At 45.0% G+C, this 25,457-nt stretch overlaps 1 protein-coding gene across 7 annotated transcripts in view; it reads right to left on the bottom strand.

Moving 5' to 3' along the window:
- The window catches only part of MED27 (mediator complex subunit 27), a 185,970-nt gene that overhangs the window by 17,992 nt on the left and 142,521 nt on the right, over positions 1-25,457 (bottom strand). Inside the window, exons 5-8 of one of the 7 annotated variants that reach the window (XM_082207877.1) lie at positions 24,694-24,801; positions 12,029-12,069; positions 10,004-10,104; positions 8,318-8,363 (exon numbers count right to left, since the gene is read on the bottom strand). In XM_082207877.1, the coding sequence (XP_082064003.1) occupies positions 8,359-8,363; positions 10,004-10,104; positions 12,029-12,069; positions 24,694-24,801 (255 nt within the window). In that variant the 3' untranslated portion in view covers positions 8,318-8,358. The other 6 variants (XM_082207878.1, XM_082207880.1, XM_082207876.1 and 3 more) reach the window with 6 other exon arrangements.

The following is a 25,457-nucleotide window of genomic DNA, read 5'->3' as shown; positions in this document are numbered from 1 at the left end:
CTGAGACTCACCCTGCTGGTTCGCTGGATGGTCATAAAAGCTCATTCACCCCAGAAAGGGAGTTCAAGAAAATCTCCAGGGGAACCTCTGTAAATACCTGTACATTTTAGTTGTAATGGGCCCTCTGGGAACACTCTTCCCCTATCAAATTAAACACACTCGGGGATCCTACTAATCAGGGGAAGGCACAAGTCTTGCTGACACAGGCAGAGTTTGCAAACAAAGAAGTCAAGACGAATTAAGCTCCACATGACAGGGCTGTATTGGGAAGGACGGAGGCCTTTGCTCTTTAACCCAAAAGGGCCGTGCTGTGACTGTCTAAGAAATTAACATGTTGGCAGCTACATTGAGCAGGTAGCTCTGCAAGCTCCAGATGCTGCTTTATTGCCACTGAAGAGAGAGTAAAAAACAGTCTGGCTTCGAAAAACCTGCCATTCAAAGGAAATCAATGTTGTGATATTCCAAGGGGCTACCACATAAAGGAGTCACTGGAAACATGGCATTGCTATTGGGAGTGGGAAAGCTTAAGAAGGATAGCACACAGATGGGTAGAAACCGTACACACACACCTGCAGTCAAGGAAATATTTATGTGGCTTCCCTGCCCAGTTCAATCCGGACACCAACTCCTCAAAGGATGAACCAGACCTCTGGCTGACCATACACTTGGGGGTGCAGGGTCCTCCACATAGGAGCCAACTCCTAGGGGCCAAGGGGTTTTTGCACCTACAATAAAATATTTGAGGGGACCGCCCCCTAAGTTGATGGACATTGCCATTCATATGGTGTGTGCGTGGCACATCATGCAATTGATTATGTGGGGAGGGGCTTACCTGCCTTCCCCCCTCCCAATATTTCATTCAAGTTGGCACCCCTGGTCTTCCATCACTAGCCCTGAAGATCCTGAGTCTGGGGAGGAACCCCTCAAAAGCTGCCTCCGGTGGACCCTCTTGAGAGACTTTGGGGTGAATGTGGGCTGATGAGCTCCCAGTAGAGTTTGAGAGATGTTCAGCCAATATCTGAGAGTGAAGATGTTCAGGCCCACGTGAAAGTGTGTACCTGAAAGACTAAACTTGCATGTGACAGGAATAAAGAACCCCTTATGGGAAAGCATTCTCAGCTGGAATTAGGAATGGCCTTGTCTTCATGTTGAGCTTTTCAGCTGCTGGAACATCACAGGTCCTTAGCTGCCTGACCCTAAAAAGTAGAATTCTTGACTCACACTGCTAGACTAGATCTTCTCTGTTGTTGACCTCAGGACTTTCTAATGTTGCCTCTAGACCACATTTTGGACCCAGAATGATTCATGCTTGATCCTGACTGGTCTTTGACTTTGCATGCTTGACTTATCCTAACATTGTTTGGCAATACTGAGTGTGAGACCATAGCCTCCTTGGATTCTACAGGCTTGGAACCCACCCACAGACTCCCAACTCCCATCAAGCCCAGCCAACATGGCCAATGGTCAGTGTTGATGGGAGCTGTAGTCCAACAACATGGAGGGCCACAGGTTTAAGTAGGCTTTTGAAGTAATATAACGGCAGTGACAGGAGGTGGGCCACCTAATTCTGGCACTAGGCTACAGAATAAAAAACAGAGCCAGAAAGACAAAAAGTTGTATGTAAAGTGACTTTGGGGTATTGTTGCACTTATGGAATGTTGTTGCACAAGGGGGAAAACAGTAAATTACCAAATATTGATGTGCAACGGAGAGCATAACAAGAACCAGCTGTTGTGCAACCAGGTTCCACTAGCACAACTGTTGCATTGGATTCCATTGTTGTGCAACCTTTGAACTGCCGTCTGCTAGCGCAAGGGCTCTTGCAGTAGCGGAATGAGAATGCTGAATACAGCTAGATCTTTACAATTCATCAATGCCATTGACCACTGTGGGATTAGAAGGACTTCAGCTTAAGCACATTGGTTTATGTGGTCTGTGAATGGGGCTGTGTACAATGAACCTGAGGCAAGTTACATCTTACTACTGGCTTTTTAATTCCTCTGTATCAAGCATTTGAAAAAGAAAGCATTCATAAATGTGTGTGTGCGTGTGCGTGCGCGAGTATGTGTGTGTATGAACACACACACACACAGACACAGTATCTAATGTTGGAATCCTAAAGCATTAAGAGAGCCAAGCCTACAGCCTGGACCCATTTATAACATAAAAACCCATTTAATGGCAAGAATGAAAGCTACTCCATGGGCTATAATTAGTTTAAAGCATTATTGATGAAGGATTATCATGGATGATTTTGTCCTAAGTTGCTCTGCATTATACTCCTCGCTACCTGACACAAGGAATATATTTTTCAGAAGGGAGAGAAAGGTTTGCTTAATCCGTTAATTCTCACTTGTCTCTCGGGTAACAGACTAACTACTGTGTTATTCTGCCTCTTAATGCTAGTCAGGGAATGGGCTGCTACCTACCTCCCTGAAGCTATTCTTTGATCTGGAGGAAGCTGGCATCACAGGTCAAAATTATTTACTTCTGGGTGAACACAGAATCCTGGCACCAAAAGTTTCAAGAAATATCTATGCAGGAATTATAGTGGCATGCCTCCAGGCCAGGCCAAGCTCAAGAGTCTCTTGCTGGTATTTGTTTGACAAACTTGAGCAATGGCTTTTCAAAACTTTTAATTTTTAGGAAACTATTTTCCACATCTGTTGAAGAGCTTCTCCATATGTGTCATTCTAGAATGTCGCATAGGATGCTAGACAAGTCCTATTAGGCCCCTTAGTGTCATTCCATGTAAACTAGGTTCCTTAGCCTGTGTATAACACTGTCAGGCATATATTGCAGGGAGAGATCAGTAATCTTCTTGATCTTCCTACCGAGAAACCATCAATACTCTCTGACATATCACAAGGTTCCTCAGAACAGTTTGTAAGCCACTGTACCACTGGAATGTAATAATGGGGGGATACAATCTATTTCAGAGAAACAGACTAGACAAGAAAGGAGGAGGAGTGGCGTTATATGTCAGGGATGTGTATACCTGTGAAGAGATCCAAGATTTAGAACCTCAAAGCCAAAGTGAGAGCATTTGGGTCAAAATTAAGGGAGAGAAGAATAACAGTGACCTCATTGTGGGAGTTTACTATAGATCCCCAAGCCAAACGGAGGACATAGATGATGCCTTCCTGGAACAGATGGCCAAGCATGCAAAAGGAAGGGAGATAGTAGTAATGGGGGACTTCAATTACCCGGATATTTGTTGGATGTCAAACTCAGCCAAGGTCAAACAGATTCCTCACTGGCCTTGCAGACAACTTCATTGTCCAGAAAGTGGGAGAAGCAACAAGAGGAACAGCCATTTTAGATCTGGTCCTAACCAATGTTGATGACCTGGTTAGTGGGGTAGAAGTGGAAGGATCATTAGGCGCGAGTGATCATGCTCTTCTGAAGTTTACTATACAGCAGAAAGGAGCAGCCAAGCATACTAGGACTCAATTTCTTGACTTGAAGAAAGCCGACTTCATAAAACTTAGGGAAGTGCTGGGTGAGATCCCATGGACAGTAATACTAAAAGGAAAGGGAGTTCATGATGGCTGGGAGTTTGTTAAGAGGGAGATAGTAAAAGCACAATGTCAGGCAATACCAATGAGACGGAAACATGGAAGGTGCCTAAAGAAGCCAGGGTGGCTATCTAAAGAACTTTTAACTGAGTTAAGATTAAAAAGGATGTGTACAAAAATTGGAAAGGGGGGGGGGACCACCAAAGAGGAATTCAAACAAATAGCCAGCACATGTAGACACAAAGTCAGAAAAGCTAAAGCACAGAATGAACTCAGGCTTGCTAGAGAGGTTAAAGGCAACAAAAAAGGCTTTTATGGGTATGTTCGTAGCAAAAGGAAGAACAAAGAAACAGTGGGGTCACTCAGAGGAGAAGATGGTGAAATGCAAACAGGGGACACAGAAAGGGCTGAACTCTTCAATGCCTTCTTTGCCTTAGACTTCTCCGATAAAGAAAACAATGCCCAACCTGAAGAATTTGAAGCAAATGATTCAGCAAAGGAAACACAGCCCAGAATAACTAAGGAGATAGTACAAGAATACTTGGCTAGTTTAGATGTATTCAAGTCTCCAGGGCCAGATGAACTGCATCCAAGAGTATTAAAAGAACTGGCAGATGTGATCTCAGAACCACTGGCAGTCATCTTTGAGAATTCCTGGAGAACAGGCGAAGTCCCGGCAGACTGGAGGAGGGCAAATCTTGTCCCTATTTTCCAAAAGGGGAAAAGAGAGGACCCAAATAATTACCGCCCAGTCAGTCTGACATCAATACCAGGGAAGATTCTGGAGCAAATCATTAAGCAAACAGTCTGTGAGCACCTAGAAAGGAATGCTGTGATCACCAATATTCAGCATGGATTTCTGAAAAATAAGTCATGTCAGACTAACCTGATCTCATTTTTTGACAGAATTACAAGCCTGGTAGATGAAGGGAATGCAGTGGATGTAGCCTACCTTGATTTCAGCAAGGCATTTGACAAGGTGCCCCATGATATTCTTGTAAAGAAGCTGGTAAAATGCAGTCTTGACTATGCTACCACTCAGTGAATTTGTAACTGGCTGACTGACCGAACCCAAAGGGTGCTCATCAATGGTTCCTCTTCATCCTGGAGAAGAGTGACTAGTGGGATGCCACAGGGTTCTGTCTCGGGCCCGGTTTTATTCAACATCTTTATCAACGACTTGGATGATGGACTCAAGGGCATCCTGATCAATTTGCAGATGACACCAAACTGGGAGGGGTGACTAACACCCCAGAGGACAGGATCACACTTCAAAATGATCTTGACAGATTAGAGAACTGGGCCAAAACAAACAAGATGAATTTTAACAGGGAGAAATGTAAAGTATTGCACTTGGGCAAAAAAAATGAGAGGCACAAATACAAGATGGGTGACACCTGGCTTGAGAGCAGTACATGTGAAAAGGATCTAGGAGTCTTGGTTGACCACAAACTTGACATGAGCCAACAGTGTGACGCAACAGCTAAAAAAGGCAATGCAATTCTGGGCTGCATCAATAGGAGTATAGCATCTAGATCAAGGGAAGTAATAGTGCCACAGTATTCTTCTCTGGTCAGACCTCTCCTGGAGTACTGTGTCCAGTTCTGGGCACCACAGTTCAAGAAGGACACTGACAAAGTGGAACGTGTCCAGAGGAGGGCAACCAAAATGGTAAAAGGCCTGGAAACGATGCCTTATGAGGAACGGCTAAGGGAGCTGGGCATGTTTAGCCTGGAGAAGAGGAGGTTAAGGGGTGATATGATAGCCATGTTCAAATATATAAAAGGATGTCATATAGAGGAGGGAGAAAGGTTGTTTTCTGCTGCTCCAGAGAAGCGGACACGGAGCAATGGATCCAAACTACAAGAAAGAAGATTCCACCTAAACGTTAGGAAGAACTTCCTGACAGTGAGAGCTGTTCGACAGTGGAATTTTCTGCCAAGGAGTATGGTGGAGTCTCCTTCTTTGGAGGTCTTTAACCAGAGGCTTGACAACCATATGTCAGGAGTGCTCTGATGGTGTTTCCTGCTTGGCAGGGGGTTGGACTCGATGGCCCTTGTGGTCTCTTCCAACTCTATGATTCTATGATTCTACCAGGGGGGGGGGGGAATGTGACTGGAAACTAAGCAAAGTATATTGGACTTTTTAAGTTCCTTCAACTTAAGGCTTGGATCCCATAAAATGAGAACAGGTTTAGCTTAAACTTGCAATATCAAGTCATCCCCTTGGGATGGGGATTAAAACAGTTGAGGAAAATCTGCTAGTGTCTGCCATCTTTGACCTGGTCTCCTTATGGAGGTGATTTTTACTCAACACCACAGACACCATTAGGCAAGTGGTCACTTACACCACATCATCGATAGCTGTTTTAATGCACCAAAAGTCTTGTAATTCTTAGGTCATTCATCAACCCTTAGAACTTGAAATAGGCATAGAAACCAACATTTTATAGGTTTATAGGAGAATGATTTAAGCATTTCTCTCCCTGATGTGTCAAATCACATTTAAGACAGACACTTAAAATAATAATCTTTCTTATTTTCAAAGAAAAATAGTAAGTTTAAACATATACATGTAGATGCATGTGTGTGCCTGCCCACACCTGAAACCAGGACCTTCGTCACCAGCACTCTGACTTGCCAGGGAAGCCTGTCAAACAAAGGTCAATGGAATGTAGAACCAGACAGAGTGAAAATTATTAGCTGCACAGGTCAAACAGACCTATAAAGCCCCAGGCTCAAAACCAGCTTCTAGGCCTAAGCAACTTGTCAGGAGTCCAGGTACCGTATTTTTTGCCCCACAGGATTCACTTTCCCCCCTCCAAAAATGAAGGGGAAATGTGTGTGTGTCCTATGGGGCGAATGCAGGCTTTCGCTGAAGCCTGGAGAGCGAGAGGCGTCAGTGCGCACCGGCCCCTCTCGCTCTCCAGGCTTCCCGCAGATCTCTGCAAGCCGTGGGAGCCCGCGCCGGGCTCCCGCTGCTTGTGGAGAGTTGCCTGCATGCCGAAGGCTGGGCACGCTCAGTGCGCCCAGACTTTGCGCACCTCTCCACAAGCTGCGGGAGCCCTGCGCTGGGCTCCCATGGCTTGCGGAGAGTTGCCTGCACGACGAAGGCTGGGTGCGCTGAGCTCAACGCGCCCAGACTTCGCACACCTCTCTGCAAGCCGTGGGAGCCCTGCGCTGGGCTCCCGCTGCTTGTGAAGAGTTGCCTGTTCTGGGGGCTGGGGTCCGGGGAAGCTCGGGCTTCCCCGCCCCAGCCCCGCGCCTGGGGGAAAAATAATTCCCCCCCCTTTATTTCTCCCCAAAAAAACTAGGTGCGCCTTATGGGACGGTGCATCCTATAGGGCGAAAAATGCGGTATTTTGCTCTGCCCTGAGCTTTGTCTTCTTCACTGTTGTCCCAGTGCTGATGAGATCTCTGCCCTGCCTTGGGCTGACAACCTGTTTCTTGGCAACACCTGCTGAGGCCTAACATGTTGTACACACATGGTAATCTTTAGTCACCAACTGTGACCCTGCCAAGCAAGTGGCTATTTACAATACAATTACTACAGTTTCAATAGCTCTTATAATGGACCAAATGTCTTGTAATTTGTGTGTGTGTGTGTGTGTTGGAGAGTGTGTAGCAATAGCTCAACTTACATATGAAGTATAAGAACAGCAACAAGAATTCATGCCCCAAATTTACAGAAGCTTAAAATGAAAATTCACACGAAAACTGAACCATCCAACCAATCCTGGTTGTTACATAGTACATTCCTGCATGACCCTTGGGATGCCTTCCAACTCTACAATTCTATGTGTCTTTGTTTACAAACGAAGTTCAAGGCAAAAATGATAATACAGCCAACAATTGAGAGACTACATTCCAAAAGGCTACCTGCTAGGAGATTAACCAAAATTAATCTTGACATAAAGGTAATATTTAAAAACACTGTAAATCCATTATTTTTTAAATCTACTTTAAATGTGTTAATTACCCATTGAGACAAGTTCCTATATTTTATCATAAAGGTAAAGGTACCCCTGCCCGAACGGGCCAGTCTTGACAGACTCTGGGGTTTGTGCGCCCATCTCACATCTATAGGCCGGGGGCCAGCGCTGTCCGGAGACACTTCCGGGTCACGTGGCCAGCGTGACAAAGCTGCATCTGGCGAGCCAGCGCAGCACACGGAACGCCGTTTACCTTCCCGCTGGTAAGCGGTACCTATTTATCTACTTGCACCCGGGGGTGCTTTCGAACTGCTAGGTTGGCAGGCGCTGGGACCGAGCAGCTGGAGTGCACCCCGCCGCGGGGATTCGAACTGCCGACCTTTCGATCGGCAAGCCCTAGGCGCTGAGGCTTTTACCCACAGCGCCACCCGCGTCCCATATTTTATCATACCCTTCCTTAATAAATGGTGCTTTTGACAATCCCTATTTTCCTGCATATTCTGGATCTATAGACTTTAACATCCTAATACTTCACAGATGTACTATAGAAGACAGAATGAAATTGAGTGTTTTCTTTTAAACCAAATTGTGAGCTCTCTGCATGCGCAGAGAATTACTTCAACCTGTTCTTAAAATGATCACCTTGCATTCTAGCACATCTGGGAAGCTGCAAGTGTGTTGAGGAAGGTGGAATCCAGAATAGTTGCCAGAACATTTAACTAAACAAGCATTCACTTACTTCAGCATGCATATGCAACCTAAGAGACAGTATGTGCACATTTTGAAAACAGTGCATATATAAGGTCATATTCAAATATGAAATAAAATAACATAACATAAAGCAGACACCATTTAGAAACAAAGAAACTTGCCTTTTGAAACACTTGATAGTTGGACTTGGACCATATGTCAAGCTGTAGAAAAAGAAAAAAGTCCCATATCATCATCATCATCATCAAATGTGTATCTTCATCTGAGGATTACAGGGGAATTTACAATATAAAAACACAAAAATATGTAACACAGTAACATACAAAAACAATACCCCCCCAGTTTAAAAGGCCATAGGTTGTTTAATTAGGCCTGGAAGAAGAGGAATGTTTTGGTCTGGTGCCTAAAGATATGGAATGATGGCGTCAGGTGAGCCTCTCTGGGGAGAACCTTCCACAGGTGGGAAGCCACCACAGAAAAGGCCCATTCTCGTTTTGATGCCCTCCAGACCTCTCATCGTGGAGGCAGACAAGCAAGAGCATCAGATGATGAACGCAGGGTCCGGGACGGCGCATATAGGGAGAGGTGGTCCTTGAGATATTGCAATCCTGAGCCGGTTAAGGCCTTACAGGTCAAAACCAGTACTCTGAATTGGGCCCAGAAATTAATTTGCACGCAGTGCAACTGGGCTAGGATTGGTATTATATGCTCAAACTGTATTGCCCTGGTGAGCAACCTGACCACCAAATTTTGCAGCAGCCTTCTTCAGAGGCAGCCCTATGTACAACACATTGCAGAAATCTAACCTAGATGTTGCCAAAGCACGTGACAGAAATTAGGTTAGCCCTGTCCCGACAGGGGTACAGCTGGGCCATCAGCCAAAGCTGATGGAAGGCACTCTGCCCCACCAAGGCCACCTGAGCCTCAAGTGACAGCAATGGATCCAGGAGTACTCCCAAACTGTGTACCTATTCCTTCAGAGGGAGTGCAAACCCATGAAGAATGGGCAACCTTCAATCTATCCAGTCCAGAGAGCCACCCACTAACAGTGCCTGAGCCTTATCCGGATTAAGCTTCACTTTACTGGCTCTTGTCCAGTCCATTACATATCCACTGCCACACCTGCAGATACAGATGCAAAGGAAAAATAGAGCTGTGTGTCATCAGCGTAATGCTGACAACATACTCCAAAACTCCAGTTGACCTCACTCAGAGGTTTCATGTAGATACATGTTCAACAACACAGGGGATGAAATCAAACCCTGAGGAACCCAAATGGAAACGAAGAGCACTCACCAAGAATCACCCTCTGGACCATCCAAGTAGGACTGAAACCATCACAAAGTGGTGCCACCCACCCCCAACTTGGACAGTCGCTTCAGAAGGATACCATGGTTGATGGTATCAAAATACACTGAGAGGTTGGGGAGAATTAACAGGGACACATTTCCCTTGCCTGCCTCTTGACAGAGATCATCATGCAGGGTGACCAAAGTGATTTCTGTGCAAAAACTGGGCCTAAATCCTGACCGATAAGGATCTAGAAAAACAATTTCCTCCAATAGCGCCTGGATCTGACCCATGACCACTCACTCAAGAACCTTGACCAAGAAGGGGAAATTGGCAACTGGTTGGTAATTACTTAGATTTTCAGAATCCAGGGAGAGTTTCTTAATGAGTGGTTTTGCTACTGCCTTCTTCAAGCAGACAGGGCCCTCTCCCTCTCACAAGGAAGCATTAATTCTTCCCTGGTCCAGCCAGCTGTCCCTTCCCTGTTAGTTTTTCTCAGACAAGAGGGCCATGGGTCCAGAACACAAACTGTCACCCTGACCAATCCAAGCACCTTGTTTGCATCCTTGAGACTTTCTAACTGAAACTCTTCCAACATAACAGTATTCTGGACATCTCTTGAAATTCATCTGCTGTAACAGTAGAGTCAAGGTCCTGGCGGCTGCAAGCAAGATTAACATACATGAAATATTAAGAAACACAGATTCATTCCACCTTTTTTATTAGACTGATTCCTATTGGAATTATTCCTGACAAGCAAATTTAAACTGGAATCCTAAACCTTTCCACTAGATAAGGGGTCCAGTGCACATGCAATGAAAGGCATATTCAGGCATGCAGCCTCACAGGACGTAGGAGCAGGGCTGGCCCACTCATAAAGCAAGGTGAGGCAACTGCCTCTATCAGCAGAATCCACAGAAGCGGCAAATCCAACCTCTGAGGAATGCATTGTCCTCTGTTGCTGCTGCAGTGCCAGGGTTCCTTGGAGGCCCAATCTGCTGCCTCCTCAGCAGCTGCTTCCAATGCTGTCTCCACAATGGCCTCTTGGCAAATAGGAGGGACTGCTGGTCTTATGGAGGAAATCACAGGGGCTGCCCTCTAGGATCTCCTGGACTCTGCACCTGCCTTTGATTACCAGTTCTACCATCAGGTAAGGTTGCTTTGGCCCTCACCATTGTTTCTGATGTATATCTTCACTCCTCCCTTCTTCCCTGGTGTGGGGGGACGCCATTTTATGGCTTGCCTCAGGTGCTAAAATGTCTTGGGCCAGCCCTGAGTGGGTCTGTGCATGTCAAGCCTGCATAGACACCCAAACCATTCCCTCACAAATGCTGCCTGCATACTAGAGATATGCCTATTGTGGAACAACCTCCTGAACATGCATCAGCTGTCCCTGTGAGTAAATGGGGACTGGAAATACACTGGCAAACAGCATAATTAGTACAATATAGACGTAATGTGAACTGACTGCCTGGCACCGAACAGTACCTAGGTGGTCACAATTTTGCACCAGCTGAAATTTCCAAACCGTCTTCAAAGTCAACCTCATGTTGTCTGGGCAGTCTCAGTGCATTACAATAGTCAGGATCCCACTAGTGTATGGATAACTGAGACAACTGGCATACCTTTCCTAGCTCCTATAAAGGATTCTTGGCTGCCATCACCTGGGCAAACTTGGTTGGTCCTTCAGGGGAGAGTGCAACCTCAATCTAAGACCAGCCAAAAACCTCTATCCAGAGCAGTCTGTTTCCTTACTTATAGTGCCTCTATTTTGTCTGGACTAAAGTCTCTGTTTGTTCTCCCTCATTCAGCCCATACAGCTTCCAGGCACCAGTTCAGGAGTTCAACAGCCTCCCTGGGATGAAGAGGTGGAAAAAGGAGATGCAGCAGTGCCACCTGTATATTGCTGATGTTTCAATTCACATCCCTGGGTGACTTTCCCGTTTGCTACTAGGCTAGAGCTTAAATGCAATGCTGTCCTCACATACCTGATTGAGTGCCAATCTCGCTCAAATGGTCGCACTTATGAAGACAAACCAAAAGCCTTGTTTATCTTCTGCTGTTTCTTCTGTAATAATTTAGGCTGCCATCCTAACCTCACATAATTAGGAGTAGGCTGTATTGAATTCAACAGGACTTATTCTGAGTAGACCTACTTAGGAATGAACTTTTGCATGAGCATCTGTAGAAGTTTTCATGCAATTATCTATTGCTGTATTGCCACAATATAAACTCATACAAACAAGTCCTCCTGGGCTACTTCACCCTCCACCTAGACAGCACAATCGCTTCAATTCATTTGGAACAGGTTGTGCTGATCCATGTGAATATTTAGCAGTGTCAGAACTGTGTCTGTAACAAGGGCATCTCTCATAAAGCCTTCATGCAGCCTTGTGTCCACAACATAAGCAATTCAGTGACAAGTGACACAGAAAACATTTAGCTGAATTAAGCCAGAAAACTGGCCTACGGGGACCAAATAAAATGCCCCCCCCTTGAATATTGTATTTAGATTCCTGGGAAGGAGAGACCTTTTTTAAGCAGAAGTTAAGGTCACAGGGTAATGTTATGCACACACCTGAGATTCAGATGCCTTTTACATTTTTCAAGAGCTGCGGGCTGAAAAAGCAATACATTTCAATATTAAAACACAGTAAAGTCTTGCAACTGGATTTTGGGGTTTAAAGGATTGTGGAGAGCATGGATTAGTGAAATGTGCCACTAAGTAACTGAATTCAATTTTATGTAGATGGTTGCTATGCTTTTGGTAAAGCTGGGGGTAGATCAAGACGAACTCCTTGCAGTATTCTAGCAGCTCACCCCAACAATCACAAATTTATGGCTCACTCCTTTTCAATTCCAAATATCTTGCACTAGCTCTGTTTTTCCTCTCCTATCTGGAACACACCCCACCTCATTTAACATTCTTGTAAATATCATTATTATTTATTCATATGACACCATCAATATGCAGGTGCTTTAGAGAGTACAGGAGGGCAAGCCCTTGCCCAGAGGAGCTTGAAATCCATAAATCTGGCACAGGAGAGACAACAGAAGGTAGGGAAATGGAGGGAGAGGTAAACATGGAAGAACTGGTATTTAAGATCAAGCCATGGTAGAACCATGGGAACTAGAGGGTTCTGCCAAAGGAGGATACATGCTCTTTCTCAGTTCCACTTTCAGCTCTGTGAGTTTTTCAAGGCTCAGATTAATTCTACTTGATCCAACTTTTACCCAGATCCCTTGCAAAAGTGGACACTCACTTTCTTTAGGAGCGGCTATTCCATGGGGAGAGAGAAGAGAAATGTGACCAGGGGCCTAAATAGGTTGGCAACCTCTAGTTTCAAGGCTCACTCTGGTTCCATGTTAACTGGAATGATGGGGTTGCTTTTACGCTATGCTCTGAGTAGCAGTTGTACCTTCCACATGTGATGATGACGATGTTTATTTATCTTTCTTTTCTCCAGACTAGTACTCAATGTGGCTTACACAAATTAAAACAACACAGATATAGTACAGAAGACTAACAACATCTCTTCTCCCACCTATCTTCTCTCCCAACCTTATACTGTATACAACATTAACGCCTCACATTGAATGTAACTCATCTGTAGAAAAGACTCTACGACCTGAAAATAGAGACAATGCATGCACTTTTCTAATCCAATAAATTTTTAAATAAAAACTAAATTAAAAATAGTTGAAAAGTACCGTATTTTTTGCTCTATAAGACTCACTTTTTCCCATCCTAAAAAGTAAGGGGAAATGTGTGTGGGTCTTATGGAGCGAATGCAGGCTGCGCAGCTATCCCAGAAGCCAGAACAGCAAGAGGGATTGCTGCTTTCACTGCGCAGTGATCCCTCTTGTTGTTCTGGCTTCTGAGATTCAGAATATTTTTTTCTTGTTTTCCTCCTCCAAAAACTAGGTGCATCATGGTTTGGTGCGCCTTATAGAGCGAAAAATATGGTAATTAAACTACAATAGTTAAAACAAATTTATTAAAATATGAACAGTAAAAATATCACAACGCTATTAGAAAGCCCTCACAACACTATTTAAAAGCCCTTTTCTTAAAAAACAAAACAAAACAAAGTCACACCCCAAAAGCCTGTTAGAATAAAATGGTCTTCACTTGCTGACAAAAGGACGGAGCCAGTCTAGCTTCTCTAAGGAGGGAGTTCCAAATTCTGGGAGCAGCGACTGAGGTGAGAGGGGCCCCCACCAAACATGTCTGTGAGGGTGGGCAGGACCGAGCCTTTTCCAAAGATTTCAGAGCCCAGGCAGATTCAGGAGAATATGGTCCAGCAGATAACTTAGGCCTAAGTTGTATAGGGCCTTTAAAGTCATAACCAGCACTTTGAATTATGTCCAGAAACAGACAGGTAGCCATGGGGCTAGCATTGTCAGCCTATGATCCACACATAGGTGGGGAAAAACATTACCTGGATCACTGCAGAGCCAGTGAAAATCAAACCATGCAGCTGGATCAAAGTTATCTGATCCAATGAGCAAGACTGGCTGTTTCAAAACCAACACCCTTTCCTTTCCTTTCCTTTCCTTTCATGTCATGGTGGCACTTGCCAACACAAGCACCATGACTTCATAAAGGATCAAGTCTCTCAGTATTTATTTTCATTCTTTTGTTAAAAACAAAAGAAAGAAAAGATGAACCACACAGAAAAAGCACAATGCCAGTCACAACAACTGAAATCAGTTCTGAACAGTAATTCCTTAGCATAGGAGCTGAAGAGCCCTAATGTACATAATTCAATTCTTGCATTCTTTTTAATGCTCACCAAGGTTTTAAAAATAAAATGGAGCCATATGCAAGGCCTGTAAACCCACCACCATGAAACCAGACGAATGAGGTGGGTGTGCTAAACAATGCATTGTTGCAGGTCTATTATTCTTCAACTTTTCACTTTCAATCAAGACACACATTTGTAACTAAAAAGCTGCTGAGAGCACAATTTCAAGGCATCCTCTGCATGTGAATTAAATTGGGCCTCAATTCACTCTCTCTCTTTCTCCCAGTGCCCTACTCTCCCCACCCACCCCCAGCACAAGTAACAAGAGGCCATTTTCTGAAGGTCGTCTGAACGATTTCAAAGGCGATAACAAATCAAAATGTTCCCTGCATCTAATATCAAACAGGGCTGATGCCAACTCTTATTAGAGAAATCGGATTCAACCCCCCTCCCCTTTACCCAAACACACACACATCCTGCTTTGAAGTGGAAAGAATGCCGGGATCAGAAATTACTCGAGAGACGGTTCTGGCTGTCTTTGAAGCTTTCCTTTGATACCACTATTTCTTCTCCTCACTTATGCTGGGAGGCAAAAAGCTGCCTTTTCTTATTGATATGGGGTAATTAAAGAAGTCAGAACATTACCATAACCCAGGTGGCTTAACAGGGCAATTCAACAGAGACACCCCCTTCTCACATTCCTTAAGCCTTACCTAGTGCAAAAACCTATTTGGCCAGGTAGCACTGCCCATTCCAAACTTGTCAAGTCATGGCTCTTCCCCACTTCCAGCGCTTGTACAAATGCAGCAAGTCACGACTGCCAAAGAAATACTAATGCAGTTTTTGTTTTGATTAGCAGAGCTGGGTGAGCAAATTAATGGCTCGGGTCAAAGTCTGTCCCAAAAGGATGAGCTGCAAGAAGTCCGTTAGTCAAGTATCTGAAAGGTACCAGCTAATTGCCTGTCATGCGTGGACTGTGCCACTGACAGAAGTGGGGAAAGTATGCCTGAAAATATGGGTGGCATGAAGCCACTCGTGCTGCTATGTGGCCAATTAAAATGCATCAGTCTGTGGTGGAGCGATGGACCAGGAGAAACTGCAGGAGAATCAGAGCCAGAACTGGTTGTAAAGTGAAGACTGACAGGTCCCAGTTTGCATCCAAAAGGGGGGGAGCAGCAGCAGCACAGAGCTTAACAGGTTGCTTAACAGGGTAATTCAAGTGAGACTGCAATGAAGCACCCACCTAGTGCAAAAGGCAAGAAGCAATTTAGACCATAGGATGTTAAATGCCTAATGCACAATACAAAGCAAAGCGTTTATAGTTCTCATCTCATGTCTTCCACTCTGCATTATAAATGGTCCACCTTTTCACCATGTTGGGGAAGGGAGGGGGGAATACCCACAGGATGCCATCCAATAAAAACATGCTTAAAGCTACTGATTTCAGCTGGCCTGAGCTAACTGTCTCTAGGACTGTGGTCCCAGTGACTTACTTCCAAGCCAACCAAGAAGTATCAGTGCAATTGATTTTAGTGGGACTTCTAAGTGAAATGCCTGAAAGAAGTGAAAGTAAATCGTCAGTCAAATACTTAGAATTCAAACGGCAAATCTACTTATTCCAAGAGCCTAGAATATGAGCAGGGCCTTGCCAGCTGATATGCCTGTTTTCACTTTGTTAGGAAACTCTTACTCCTTGCTTTGCTTCACCTCCTTAAGCCTGGAAACACTTTCTTGGGATGCATCTGTGTTGCCAACTTTCCCACCCACACCCCTTTTAATGAAGCCTTTGGCTTAACCTAACCCCTTCACCCTACATGCAACAGCATTTGTTAACATGGGGGTTTTTTTGCCTCTCTTTTTTAAAATTTTATTTGTTTAACAAAATTTATACACTACTTGACTAGAGGAAAACATCCATGCAGTTTACTAAAAAACAACCCCTCTCCTTCCCGCTGTTTTGTTTAGAAATTAAGATTTCAGGGCAGGGACAGATATTCTTCTTTCCTTTATGAAGCACTATGTTGAGTGATGGTGTTATGTGGGGGGAGGGGAGTAACAAAGGAGAAGGTTAAGCATTTTCTCTCTCTACTTTGGCATGAAAATTTCCTGTCCATCTTTTCTTCATTGCTATTTGCATTTTGAATAGGAAGAACAACAGGCCCCTTTCACGGTTAAGACAAGAGTTTTGATTTTTATAATCTACTTTTCTTTTCTCTTAGGACATCTCTCTCAACCACTGGCAGCAAGAGTGGATAATCTAGAACAAGCTTGTTCAACATCACTTAAGCGGTTTCCCCAAAACAGCTCTTCAAGAAGAAAATCCAGCTATGATGGCAATCACTCAGTCCCAAAAAGGTGCAGTTAAGACAGCAATACTGCACTAGTTCAACCAAACCTCTCCTCACTGTCACTGCAACTGAAAAATGATGTGTGGATCTTCAGCAAAAGTCCAACTCAGTGCTACAAAAAGCACTGAGACAAAGCCATAAAATCAAGGCCCAGGGGCCAAGCGCCCCCCCTGGAATATCTGGCTCTTATATCTGGCTTTTGCAGGTAACGGGGGTGGGCCTAGCTGGGGTCTCAGCCCTGGGCGAAGCCTCTAGAGGGGCTCCATTGAGACTCCCAGCTAATGGGGGAGGGCTTCCCCCTCCTTGCAGCTCCGGAGTCTAAAAGTGCCAAGTGTCCTTCAGCATCCTTCTGTGGACCTCAAGCTGCTGAGCACCAGAGGGATGCTGATTTGCAAAGGGAAGCAGGAAGTCCTGGAAAATGATCCTCCTTCCCCTTTCCCCCTGTCTGTTTTTGGAACTGTGTGCGAAAGAGAAATCCTTGAGAAGGTTGCTCGCCAAGCAAAGTTGAAAAGGGGAAGTTTCATTGCTTTCTTCTTTTGCTTCCCTCAATGTCTCAGAGGTTAGTTAAAGAGATCAGAACACCGCCTCCTGTCCTTTTTGGGGCCAGATGCTTTTGTCATGCTTAAACAATTTACATGTCAAGTTCACAAGATAAGCACTTTGGCGTATTGCTTACTTAGGTGTTCTTTCTCTGTCTCTCAGTCTGTGTGAGTGTGTTGGATTTAGAGGACAACATACATGTTTACACCATGCGTATACATAAAGAGGGCACTGCTGCATACAATCATCTACAAAAAAATCAGTCGTCTTTATACTGAAAATAAAATACCTGCAATGAAATAAATGTGATGCTGACATATGAAGCACTTTGTATTTATCCCTTCCTGTAATTTGGAAGGGAAATGTAGCCAATCCACTCTAAATTCTTTAATTGCAATGATTCAGCAGCCAGCAATTTTTAAGGAAAACTTGTGGAGTATTTTTTTTCTTTTACTTTATTCTTTATTTTTTTTAAAAAATGATATTTATTACTTTTTCAACATTTTCAACACTACAAACAAAAAAGAAAAGAGAAAAAACAATACAAATACAATACAAAAATGCTACATGGACTAAAAAAACAAAGCAAAAACAAACAAAAACAATTTAAAAACACCTCAAACATTTTCAATATTTTATATTTCATTCACTTATTTCCAGCGACCTCCTCACACCTCCCTTTTTCTATTCCACTTCTATTAATTGTTTCAGCAATTCCTTTCCATCTTACTCTGTTTTCTATCCTATAATTATCTTAACACATTATTGCCTAATTTTTCCTATAATTTTCTATTAATCTATTTATATTTAATTCCTTGTAACATTTCTACTAAAGCCATATAACTTCATTCCAACATTTTTCTAACATTCCTTAATTTTACAATATTTCTATAAATAGTCTTTAAACTTTTTCCAGTCTTCTTCCACCGACTCTTCTCCCTGGTCTTGGATCTTGCCAGTCATTTCCGCCAATTCCATATAGTCCATCAACTTCGTCTGCCACTGTCCAACACTTCAGTGCTTTCAAGAAGCAGCCATTCTCTCAACCAGCAAAAAGCAGATGGTTCACAACGAAATTTAAAGGTCTGGCAGGGCAGGTCCACCTCCTTCTTTGGCATCCGTCAATATCTTAAGTTTTACTCGAGGCTTCCTGCCCTGCCAAACAACTCTAGAAACATGCCTCTGCCACCTCCTGAAGCAATCCACCCCATCCAAAGCCTGCAATGTTTGAAACAAAAGCAACATCCTCAACAACACAGCAGCCCTCATCCCCACCACAGTAACTCGGCCCAACAGTAACAACTTCTGATTTGTCCATATTTCCAAATCCCCCTTCTCTTCAATCCAACATCCTTCACAGTTATCCTTAAACAGATTCACATTTTTGGCAGTCATACTAACCCCCAAATACCTCTCTTTCTCAACCAATGTTAGTCCTGTCGCCTCCTGAAACTCTGTCAAGCTTTCCTTTTCCAGTTCAGATAGGGCTCTGGTCCTCAAATTCATCTGTTCTTCTTTAAGTTCAATCATAATGAATGTCAGCTTAAGTTCATCAGGTTGTCTTTGTATGGATGGGACTCTCCTCTCCAATTGTTATTGCTTTAGATTCCGCAGCAAGGGTTTTTTCCCTGACTTCATCTGCAGTTTGCCGTGTCAGAGTAGATTCCTGTGTCAATTTCTGGGTGGTTTCTGAATTGGTATTCACTTTTTGTCCCAAGTTATTTAAACTTTCTACGATTAAGTCAATTTCAATATTTGCAGCATCCATTTTCACATTTATCACGTCTGTTTTCTTGTGAAGTTGTTCCAGCGAATTGTTTATTTTCAATAATGCAGCCACTAAGGCCTCTTCTGTCGACATCCCGTCTGTTTTTTCCTTTCCATTTGCCATAACACTTAAGAGGTTCAAGGTCAATTCCAAAATCTCACAATTTTTTATCTTGCAGCTGGAAATTCCCCTAGCCCAGCTCCTGTAAAGTAACCAATTTCAAAAGCTTCCACTAGGGGAAAACAGTTTCTATTTGTATCGGTCAGTATGTCCTCTTTTAAACACAATTTCAATAATCCAAAGTTAGTTTCAATTTTCAGTTACTTTCCTCCTTTTTTTTGAAAACAACCGGAGACAGTAGAAACAATGTATTCTCTTGTTCAGCTACCTGTCAATGAACGTTCTAAACAGTGTCAATGGACGTTCCAAAAAAACATCAATCCTGCTAGTAGCCCATTTCCAGGGTCAGAGCAGCGGTATTTTAACTCTCTTAACTCTCTCCTACAGGCATATACAGTCCACCACTTCCCCCCCTCTTCTCCTGTCTCCAAAAGGGGGGGGGGTTAGTTCTTTACCGATGGAAATTTAGTCTTTTACAAAAGGCTTTAGCTTGCAGCCTCCTTGCTTCAGTTTACAGTAGTGCCCCGCAAGACGAATGCCTCGCAAGACAAAAAACTCGCTAGACGAAAGGTTTTTTCGTCCGCGATTTGCCTCGCAAGACGAATTCCCCTATGGGCTTGCTTCGCAAGACGAAAGCCCATAGGGAAATCTCCGGGGACCTCTTTTAAATGCTAGCGGTGGGGAGCAAAGCCTTCCCCCCCCTCCGGCCTTCAGAAGAGGTCCAGGAAGGCTGGCAGGGGCCAAAAGGCTTTGCTCCCCAGCGCCAGCATTTTAAAAGCAGTCCGGGATAGCAGGGAAGCGCTTCCTGCTATCCCGGACGGCTTTTGAAGGCAGGAGAGATCCACGAAGCCTGGGCGCGCTGCGCGCAGGCTTCGGCATGCCGGCAAGTCTCCGCCAGCAGCGGCAGCGCTGCCGCTGCTGGCAGAGAGATCCGCGAAGCCTGGGCGCGCTGCGCACAGGCTTCGGCATGCCGGCAAGTGTCCGCCAGCAGCGGCAGAGAGATCCGCGAAGCCTGGGCGCGCTGCGCGCAGGCTTCGGCATGCCGGCAAGTCTCCGCCAGCAGCCTGGGCCGGACAGCTTTTGAAGGCAGGCAGGGGGAGCAAAGACTTTCGCCCCCTGCCCGCCTTCAGAAGGTGTCCCCGCCCCCCCGCCCCACTTCGGAAAGCTGTTTCGAAGTGGGGAGGGGGGGCGGGGACACCTGGCCCCGCCGCCCCACTTCGGAAAGCTGTTCCGAAGTGGGGAGGTGGGGCGGGGACACCTGGCCCCGCCGCCCCACTTCGGAAAGCTGTTCCGAAGTGGGGCGGGGGGGCGGGGACACCTGGCCCCGCCGCCCCACTTCGGAAAGCTCTTCCGAAGTGGGGAGGGGGGGCAGGAACACCTGGCCCCGCCGCCCCACTTCGGAAAGCTGTTCCGAAGTGGGGCGGGGGGGCTGGGACACCTGGCCCCGCCGCCCCACTTCGGAAAGCTGTTCCGAAGTGGGGCGGGGGGGGCGGGGACACCTGGCCCCGCCGCCCCACTTCGGAAAGGTGTTCCGAAGTGGGGCGGGGGGGGGGGCGGGGACACCTTCTGAAGGCGGGCAGGGGGCGAAAGTCTTTGTCCCCCCTGCCTGCCTTCCCAGGGGCTTTTAAATCGCCCCGGACAGCGGAGAAGTCCTCCGCTGTCCCGGGGTTTTTTAAAATGCTGGGGGTGGGAAGAAAAGCCCTTGTCCCCCCCCCAGCCTTCAGAAGAGGTCCGGGGACAGACTGTCCCCGGACCTGGCCTGAAGGTGGTTTCCCTAGGAACGCATTAATTGATTTTCAATGCATTCCTATGGGAAACCGTGCATCGCAAGACGAAAAAACCGCAAGACGAAGAGAATTGCGGAACGAATTAATTTCGTCTTGCGAGGCACCACTGTATCTACAAAAGGGGGAGGCGGACTTCCTGTATTGAACCTCCCCGTTTCGATGCCAGATTAAACGTTTAAAAATCCCATTCTTCCCAATTCAGCTCTACTCACGGGTAATTACTTTAGAGTCAAATTGTCCACAGGAAAAAGTCAGTGCTCTCCGAGGAAGAAGCAGACGATTTGAAGCACCACGCCACTCACCCCACATCGCTCTGGATCCCCGAAACCGGGTTTCCCCGCAAGTAGGGGAGGCGCAAAAGGTGCCCGCCGAATCCCACGTTCACAGGCTTCTCCCGCCTGTGATTTTTACGGGTCTCCGCCTTCGCCGTGGCGGCACAGACCCAAATTCCCACGGGGCAAATTCCTCCCGATCAGAGGAATTCCGCCATTGCCGGAGGCACCAACCCGGACGTCCTTTTACTTTATTCTTTAGAGCAGGTATGGACAAACTTGGCCCTCCAGCTGTTTTGGGACTACAACTCCCATCATCCCTAGCTAACAGGACCAGTGGTCAGGGATGATGGGACTTGTAGTCCCAAAACAGTTGGAGGGCCACGTTTGGCCATGCCTGCTTTTAGAGCCTCAAACTGCAAGCCTTTACTACTAAGAAGAATGTCCCACTGAATTCAATGCAGCTTGCTCCCAGGAAACCGTGTAAAGATTCTGCAGTCTTATACTGCAATCTTAAGCATTTTTATTCAGAAGTAACTCCCACTGAGTTCAATAGGGCTTACTCTCTGGGTATGAGCCTGATCATTATCAGTTTCCATTAACTATCATCTATCTATCTATCTATCTGTCATAATACTTTGTCAAATGATAATTTGTCAAATGATCTATTACTCTCTGATGAGATCTGCTTAAGGTTGAATGAAAGCAAGATACACACAGAGACAATTTTACTATTTGGAGAGACTATTTCTTCTCCAGACTCTTTAAAGCTACTTTTTATACCCTTTGTGAACAAATGTGTTGACAGATGTGTGTGTCTGTGTATGCAAATGCACGTGGGGTGTGTGTGTGTGTGACAAACTGGGTCTTTGCCCCAGGTGACAGAAAGCCTAGCCTCGGCCCTGGCTCTTGGAATTTGCTCACCACATGCCACAGTCCCTTCTCAGACACCCTCATCCACCCAGGCCACTTTCCTCCCGAGCCTTGCTTTGTGCCCTCCTTGAGTGTTTTTGCCTTGCTGGACTGTGCCCTTGGACTCTGATACTGACTCTTGCATGCCTGGAGGATACAGAAGTGTGTGTGTGTGTGTGTGTGTGTGTAATCTAGCCTACTGCACAAGGTAAGAATTTATTTTCATTGCTCTACCCACTTCTACCTCTGGCTCTGCCTACCACTGGCATATGGCCCATGGAAGGTTGATAAGAAGGGAATGTGGTCCTTGGGCTGAAGAAGGTTCCTCACCCTTGTCATATGCTTTGCTGAGTATGAGTCACCAGCTCTGTAAGGATCTGAGACTCCCTATTCTAGTCTGACCCAGGATAACTCTGCATGAATTTGATTTCCATTGGGGATTTTTGGAATTCTGTGCCCCTTTGCTATACTATGATGATAATAATATTTATAGCTTCATCCATGTATCTGGCATTTTATGGAGTAAAAGAAGAAGACAGGTCTCTGCCCAGTAGGCACTTACAAATCTAAATGAAAACTGAAGAAGAGTTTGGATTCGATATCCTGCTTTATCACTACCCTAAGGAGTCTCAAAGTGGCTAACAATCTCCTTTCCCTTCCTCCCCACAACAAACACTCTGTGAGGTGAGTGAGGCTGAGAGACTTCAGAGAAGCGTGACTAGCCCAAGGTCACCCAGCAGCTGCATGTGGAGGAGCGGGGAAGCGAACCCGGTTCACCAGATTATGAGTCCACTGCTCTTAACCACTACAACACACTGGCTCTCTCTCTGACTGGTGTATGTGTGTGTCTTTGGCAGCTGGAAAGGTAGGCTTTTGTAATCTTACTAATTAAGTTATTAAATGTGTATTCTGCCCTTACTCCCAAAGATCCCAGTATGGAAAAATGGTAGCAGATGGCACTACTCAAATACTCTGCTACAAGCTCCTTCACAAGCTTTATTTTATTTTAGGACATTTCTACCTTGCCTTTCATGTATGCTCACACATACCCTACCCCCCCCACCCCAAAGCAGCTTCCAGATTGAAAACACAAAAATCCAATAAGTACAATGTTATGAAGTTTTAAAAAAAATATGACTGATTGCAAGTCACCTCAAACACTTGCTGGTAAAAAGGGGTCCAAGTGTATTAAATTTATGAGATACCCCAGCTCCACTTTGAGGTGCCAGATAGATTATTATCTCTTCTGCACATTGAAAAGAAAAAGAGGATTTTTGGACAGTCAGTTTTTAGATTTTATTTTACTGGTATCTTAAATGTCTGCTTCACTTGTATGCTCCCTTGCAAAGGAAGTGAAGTGAAGTGAAGAACCTTCTTTAGATGGGTGAGAACCAGAACTGTGTGTTCTTCTGTGTGGAAGTGAAATGCATCCCTTAAGGTTCCCACCTGACAAAGCTTCCAGAAGAAACATGTACTGATGCTGTCAGTCAGTTCCAGGTAAAGAGTGGCACAAGTTCCCCCTCCTTTCAGGACATTCCAGAAGCTTCTGCACATGTGCAGTGTCCCTACCTCAGCCTGTGCGTGTTACTAGGCAACCCAGTTTAAAGCCAGGCCAAGGCAATCTTTGGACACCTTTTATTTTCTCTCTAGTGGGAGAATCTTTTACCTGAAAAATGGAATTATATGTTCTTTCCAGCAGAGCAGATCCACCCCCACCACCGCCTTTTAAATCCTAAGGAGAGCAAGCAGCTAAGGAACTCAGGGGTCAGTACGTAACACAATGTTGTATGTTACAAGAGATTCGCTTTTTTGAAAAATAATTCTGTCCTCATTATAACATGGCCTATGGGTGCCAAGTGCTTGTCTGGTTATAATGAACCTTGTATTTTTAATGGGTTTTGTAATAAGGAGAGAGAGAGAGATCCAGAGGGGCGGGGGAAGAATGTGAGAGACAGGAGTGCTTAGTACTTGTTACTAGCAAAAAGGTGAGCCTAGGTGGGTATCTCAGCAAGAGCCCGTTCCACTCTGAAGAGAGAAAGAAACCAACTTGAAGGCTGTCAGGTCCCATTAACATCCTCTAAAGCTCCACAGAAAGCCATATGGAGTGCATGCAGTCAAGAGAAATTAGGGGTTCAAACTAGGTGACTTTTTTTCCATAAAGCAGATCACTCATGGAAGCAGGTTGCACTTCCTTAATAGCTGCCATTCAGAATGCTGTGGTTACCATCAGATTAAACCAACTTGGGACAAGTCCCTGATTTCTCATCAGAAAGAGGTTTTTTCTTATTGAATGGAAAATTGGTGTACAGTTTCCTGGTGGCTTGGTGGTGGGGAGAGAAATCCAAAGCCTGGGCAACTGATGTGCCCCAGCAATAGTAGATACTAATAATGATGCAACATGGGCCTAAGGCAAGTGTGGAGAACTTTTGGCCATTCAGAAGCTGCTTAATGATAATTCCCATCAGCTTTAGCAAGCATGGGTAATGGCCAAGTATTGTGGTACTTGCTGTCCAGCAACATCGGGGTGGGGGGCAAGGATCCTCACACCTGGTCTAAGGGCTGAGGACATAGTAAATCAGGAGAGAAGTTATCTAAAATTAAAAGTGGGATGCTTTACATAAATAACATTAGGACAGCTTCTTGGGCCAGGGATGCATCAATTGTAGAGACTTGCTCTTCTGTAATTGTCTGAGCACCAAGTTCCATATAAACATCCATAGTAAAGGGAAATATGGAAGAGACACTTACCTTGCCATCGTCTGTGTATACATTTTCATGATACCCCTTGACAATTGTTCGGTCAATGAAGAGGCTCCGCATCACCACTATGACTTTTAACACTTTCCCTAATGTAACCTGTCAGGGGGTGAGGGGAAGTAAATGTGACAAAAAAAAGACAATGGTAAGAAACACAAACCCCATAATTTAAAAAACTGAAAAGCAAATGGGGGATTTTCTATATGAGCACCAGAGAACCCCTTATTGATAGTGTTTAGGTTCTGAACTATATATTATGCATGTCAAAATGGCATCCCCATGTTGAGTTCTCCCCTCCACCCCACCAATATTTAGGGTTATCCCCAGCTCCTGCCAACCTAGCAGTTCAAAAGCATGTCAAAGTGCAAGTAGATAAATAGGTACGACTCCAGCGGAAAGATAAACTGTGTTTCTGTGTGCTGCTCTGGTTTTGCCAGAGGTGGCTTAGTCATGCTGGCCACATGACCCGGAAAAATTGTCTGAGGACAAATGTCGGCTCCCTTGGACAGTAAAGCGAGATGAGCGCCGCAACTCCAGAGTCGTTCACGACTGGACTTAACTGTCAGGGGTCCTTTACCTTTACCTTTTTAGCTCCTAAATACCACCACCTTGCAAGTTTTTCTGTTTCCAACAGTTCATTTCCAACAGGGAGGCTGATGACGTCCAAGCCGGGGAGGGAAAAACCTATGTCCACATATCAATCCTACCCCACTCTTGAACCTTCAGCTATGGGTTTGGATATAGCAAATAGTATT

The sequence above is a fragment of the Podarcis vaucheri genome, assembly GCF_965113315.1.
Source record: "Podarcis vaucheri genome assembly, chromosome: Z".
Classification (NCBI taxonomy): domain Eukaryota; kingdom Metazoa; phylum Chordata; class Lepidosauria; order Squamata; family Lacertidae; genus Podarcis; species Podarcis vaucheri.
The sequence above is the reverse complement of the archived record's forward strand: the minus strand, read 5'-3'. Positions and strand labels throughout refer to the sequence as shown.